Source organism: Vombatus ursinus, unplaced genomic scaffold (genome assembly GCF_900497805.2).
Source record: "Vombatus ursinus unplaced genomic scaffold, bare-nosed wombat genome assembly UNPS02014768.1, whole genome shotgun sequence".
Lineage (NCBI taxonomy): Eukaryota > Metazoa > Chordata > Mammalia > Diprotodontia > Vombatidae > Vombatus > Vombatus ursinus.
The window spans coordinates 24,040,816-24,046,651 of record NW_020954546.1 but is presented as its reverse complement, the minus strand read 5'-3'; the positions used below and the strand labels follow the sequence as shown (position 1 = coordinate 24,046,651).

At 46.9% G+C, this 5,836-nt stretch overlaps 1 protein-coding gene across 1 annotated transcript in view; it reads left to right on the top strand.

Moving 5' to 3' along the window:
• The first annotated feature begins 4,647 nt into the window (after nt 1-4,647).
• NXN (nucleoredoxin) overlaps nt 4,648-5,836 on the top strand; it is a 163,741-nt gene continuing 162,552 nt past the window's right edge. The window contains exon 1 of the mRNA XM_027862512.1: nt 4,648-5,040. Coding sequence (XP_027718313.1) covers nt 4,648-5,040 — 393 coding nt within the window. The remainder of the gene's footprint in view (nt 5,041-5,836) is intronic.

Below are 5,836 nucleotides of genomic sequence, written 5' to 3'. Positions count from 1 at the left end.
TATACAAATACACACATATACATATATATATATATACATATACATATACATATGTGTGTATACCGAAATGCTTTCCAGAATGGTCGGACCAATTCACAACTCCATCAAGAGTATATTAGTGTGTCTTCCTTTCCTCAGTTCTTCCAGCATTCACTATTTCCATCTTTTGTCATCTTTGCCAATTTGCTGGGTGTGAAGTGAAATTTCAGAGTTATTTTGATTTTCATTTCTCTTATTCATTACTGTTTTAGAACAATCTTTTGTTTGGTTATTAATAGTTTGTAATTCTTTTAACAGTTGTTCACATCTTTTCACTAATTATCCACTGGGAAATGGCACTTAATCTTATCTGTGTTCATATCCAATAAATCTTAGATTTTTGATAGATATTTGATGCAGAGATTTTTCCCACTTAACTTCACTTCTAACCTTAGCAGCATTCATTTTGTTTGTTCAGAAACTTTTCAATTTCGTGTAATGGAAGTTATCCATTTATTTCTTGAGACTGCGTCCTTCATTGTTTTGTTAAGAACTCTTCCCCTAGCCGTAGCTATGAAATGTACTTGATATTATTCTCTTTGAATTATTTTTGTGGTATAAAATATTCAAACCATATATCCATTCAGCCCTTATTGTGGTATATGATGGAGAATACTTTTGACATAGAAATCTTCATTGTAGTAGGATTTAACGTGTAATTAAGAAAAGATGAATGTACATGTGGAGTGTATGCATAATATTTGCACTGCACATATGCCTTTGAATGTCCTACAGTTGAAAGAAGCCCTCTAGTTTACTGCAAGCAGCGTTGGGGTAGTGGAAAGCATTCTAGGCTTGAATTCAAAGAGCCAGCTTGGAGCTGTCCTTTTGCCATGACTCTGAGCAAGGCACTCAACCTTTATGGGAATAATAATACCTGCACTCTCACTAGGTTGTTGTGAGCGAGTAATGTGCTTCATAAATGTAGTTATTAATTTCCATAAGGTGCCAAACATGCTGTAAGTCATAAATGTATGAGCAATAATAATATGCCTGAATGACCAATGTGTTTAACTTGCTAAATACCAGGAGGGACATTCTCTTGCAGTTGGTCTTTTGATACATAGAAAGATCCCTTGAATTATGGAGTGGCCTCCATAATTCAAGGGATGTCAGCTGTTATTCTCAGAAGCTAAACTGGCCTCATTGGGCTACTTCTTATAATGAGCGCTCACTAGTATTATGATTCTGGAATCATTTCCATTGGAAATTCCCCTTTCCACACCAATTTAAAAGGCAGCTGGTGCAGTTGGCTTTAAACCAAAATCTGCTTTACCAGTGATTCTCTAAATTTTATTTACACTGATTCTTATTTCATGTGCAGTAGGCTCAAACTCTCACTTTCCCAGGTGCCAGATGCTGGTTTGGACACACTCCAGTGGAAAGTGCTTTCCTGTAAAATAGTAAAAGTGAAGTGCTGAACATACACACACACACACACACACACACACTGCCGTTTTATGTCAGTCTTGCTCCACTACAGCTCTGACACTAGCAAAAGGAAGTAGTATAATAATGAGTTCACTATTTTGCCTGCACTTGCAAGTCCCATGATGCCCTCTTCTCTTACCATTCGAGCTAAATGGACTTGCCCTTTTTCTGACATGTAATATAAGTGCTTACAGTATTCGTGTATCTGTAAGCTCCAGAGTTTAAAGCTGTATGTTTAATATGCTTCAAACAGTGCTTAACACAACACATACTAATAGGGGCTTAATAAATATGTTTTGATAAGAAAGCTGCAGAATTCACACACATATATACACAAATTTTGAGACATTCAGGAACCTTTAGCCATTTTGTGTGAACATCCCAAGTGATTTAATGAAAACCCCAACATTTCACCTATGTGTGCACATACACACATACATACATCTCTATGTGTAATTAAGCATAGTTAATATTGTTACTGTAGTGGCCAACATTTTGATTGGTACCCCTTCCAAAAACTAACGTGGAAACCCATCTGTGCTGTGTATTTGAACAGTGTTTCTCCTGGTAATTAGAGGCAACCTTCTATCCAAAGGTTTTCAGATGCAAAGTGAGCAGTAGTGCCGGGGAGACAAAGTAAGGAGATATAACTTGTATGTCTTGCTCCTCTCCTCTTGGCTTTCCCTTCAACCTTTTCCTGGGTTGTGTGGTAACATTTTACTGAACTGAAAATCCATGTACTGCCTTGTTCTACACTAAAAAAATGGAGAATCTTAGCCCTGAATTTTCACTTCTGTGCCAGAAACTTGTGGTTATGTTCTGAGGCTTAAATTAGCTCCTGTAAAGCATTTTAAGATTGTTGGTGGAAAGCCACTATAGAAAATCAAAATATTCTGCTTGGCACAAGTCAGTATCTTGTTTTCATATTAGACTTTGGGACATGGACGTTTGTTTGGGGCTCTGTCCACTAGATGGCGGTAGAGTCCAATAAATGACTTTTACACACGTTCTACTTTTGGGCTCCCCCTATTTAAGATGCTAAGGTTGGGGGTGCCATGGAGTTTTGCAGCTGTGGTATTGGATCTGAACATCAGAGCTTAATCCAGATATTCCTGCCCTGGACACTGGGTTTTGAGTCAGAGGTCCTGGGTTCAAATGTAAACTCTTATTTACTGTTTCTATGGCACTGGGCAAATCATTCTGACACTCTGGGGCCCTTGGTTTCCTCCTCTGAAAAAGAAGGGGTTTGGAACAGATGATCTTTAAGGTGCTTTCCTGATTTAAATCCTAGGATCATCTGAGTCTTTTTCCTACTGGTCTAGTACTTCTGAATCATAGAGACTATATAGAAATCATTCTCATCATTCCCATGACCAGCCTGTTAGAAGTAGTAGTGCCATTTGGTGTTATTTAGGATTTTAGGTGTTCATCAAAGATGGTGTGGTATCTGAGCATAAGATTTGTTGAGGTGTCCACTTTTTCTTAACTCTCTTCCCTGGTCAAAGCACACTGCTCACCTGCTCTGAAAATGTTGGCCTGCCATGCACAGGGTGGATCCATTCAGTCAATCCAACAAGTATTTATTAAGTACTTGGGTGCATGATGGACATCAAGTATGGCAGGGTTCCTGTCTCCAAGGAGTTTATAATTTAGTTGGCAAAAAAAAAAACAACAAAAAAAAAACCAACAACCAAAAAAAACCGGTTTAGGCATCTGACAGCATTAGAACCAGAACAGATGTAACAGTGTCTATTGTATGGTAAGCATCAAAAGTAAAATAGAAGTTAAAGGAGAGAGAGACTCATGTGAAACAGAACTGCTGTGTTAGGCTTCATGGAGGAGAACAGGGTGGTCAAGTGGAAAGGGCTTAATTTGGAGTTAGAGGACCAGCATTTAAATGTGGGCTTTGCCATCCATCTTTGAGATTTCTGGTGAAGTCACTGTGCCTCTCTGGTCCTGAAGGAGCCTAGCTAGATGACTTCTAATGTTTCTTCCACTTCTAGTGCCTAATGACTTTTGACCTGGATGAAATCGGAACCTGGCTTTGAAGGATGGATTGGATATGGAGAAAGGAATGTAAGGGGAGATGGGGGCAAAGGAATGAGGCTGGAAGTAAGGAGAGCTTTTGCCGGGACAGAGGATGAATGAGAGATGAGTGGTATATCATGGGAAAGAGACTTTGATAGAGAGCTGAGAATTTGGGGAATGAAGAGGAAATTAGGTGGGGAAAGGAAAAGGCAGTCTGGCAGAGCTGATCGGATTGGGAGCTAGGAACTGCACATATCTTGGAGCTATGTGACCATGAACAAGTCACCCTGTCCTTAAGTTTCACCATCTGTGAAATGAGTGAACTGGACTAGATGACCTCTAGGTCTCTTCCAGCTCTAAACCTAGAACCCTATGAGTGTTCCAAAGGACAGGGATACCACAGAGAAACTGGGTTTGAATCCCATCTATGCCATTAATACTAGCTAACATTTATATAGCTATGTGCCTGGCACCATGCTAAGAATTTTACAAGTATTTATGGTGTTATCGTCACAACAATCCTGGCAGGAAGGTACTATTATTATTCCCATTTTACAAATGAGGAAACCGATACAAATACAGGCTAATTGACTTGCCCAGGGTCACAAAGCTAGTGACTGGGCCCGATCTGAACTCGGGGTCTTCATGACTCCACGTCCCACTTACACTTTTGTGATCTGGGTCTCGTTCCTTATTTGTCAAAGAAGGTGGTTAGTCTAGATGGCCTCTGGGGTCCCTTTCAGCTCTAGATCTAGGATCCTAGAGGTCCCTAGACCCCCAAATTAAGGGGGCATTTGTCCAGCAGTTCCATCTCCATGAACGCTGCCCTCTTAGGACTGTCGCTTGTGCTCCCACCTGGAATATCGAGCACACTGCGCCCTGGCGCGGACGGCACCTCCCTGACCTTGGGGCTAGGCAGCCCCCTGGACAGCGGGCGCCGCCGTGGCACCATGGAGCCCCCTGGCGGCCCTGGCGGGGTAGTCGGGCGGCGGCGGTGGCGGCGGCGGCGGCGGCGTGGGGGCGGGGAGGGGGCGGGCGGACGGCGCAGCTCTTCCAGTTCGCATTTGCCGCCTGCGCGCCCGGCTGCCCTGTGTGTCGGAGCCTCGGGACGCGGCCAGGCAGGCAGCCGGAGCTCGCGCTCGCTCCAGGATGTCGGGCTTCCTGCTGGAGCTGCTCGGCGAGAAGCTGGTGGCCGGCGGCGGCGAGGAGGTGGACGTGCACTCGCTGGGCGCCCGCGGGATCTCCCTGCTCGGGCTCTACTTCGGCTGCAGCCTGAGCGCCCCCTGCGCGCAGCTCAGCGCCAGCCTGGCCGCCTTCTACGGCCGCCTGCGGGGGGACGCGCCGGGCCCGGGGCCGGGGAGCGGGGGCGCGGGCGCCGCAGCCCCCGCCGGGGCCGCCGCCGCCGAGCCGGAGCCGGAGCCGGAGCCGCGCCGCCGCCTCGAGATCGTGTTCGTGTCCTCGGACCAGGACCAGCAGCAGTGGCAGGAGTTCGTGCGGGACATGCCGTGGCTGGCGCTGCCCTACAAGGAGAAGCACCGGAAGGTGAGCCCCCGGCCCCGCCGGCTGGCCGGCCAGGCACGTCTGGGAGCGCGCAGCCCCGCAGCCCGGCCGGCCTGTCTTTAGCCTCCTGCCCCCAGGCATGACCCTTCTTCTTTCCTCTCGCCCCTTGTCTCCGGTCTGTCCCCGCCGCACCGCCCGTTCCGCCTGGGGCTGGGTCCGGGGCTCCCGGGGCTCCTCGAGAACCAGGCGGCAAAAAGTTTGACATCCGCGCCCCGCCCCCGGCTCCGTGTTCGTGCTGATTCCCAAAGTGGGTCTGATTTGGCCGAGAATGCCGAAAACCCCCTCCTGGCGCCCTTGATTTGTGGCTCGAGGTGAGGTGGCGACCGGGGAGGATTCTCCTGGGTTCGCCTCGCTCCCTTTCTCTGCCTTTTTTACCCCACCATATTTACAGCATTGAATTAGCTTTCAGATTGCAGTCTATGGAGTGGCCCAAAATGCCTTCTTCCCCCTTCCACAAGATATCCGTGACGAGAAGAAGCTTCTTGGGCTCCATTGGGGAAATCAGTTTTTTTCCACTCTGAAGGACTGAGCCCAGGCCAGCCAGATGTTGCTGGAGGGGCCCCTTCCTTTCCCTCAGCCTATTGACTTCTAGATGATATATAGTCTGCTGTGGGGGAGGGGGATTGGCCCCCTACCCATAATGCCAGGACTAGAAGGCTTCCTCCTTTCGCTCACTGGAAGGAGCGTCCAGGACTAGCATCACTGATATAGATGCCGTGATGATTGGTGCCCCGATGCCCCTGCCGTGTAAAAGGGATCTATGACAAAAGGTTAGCAA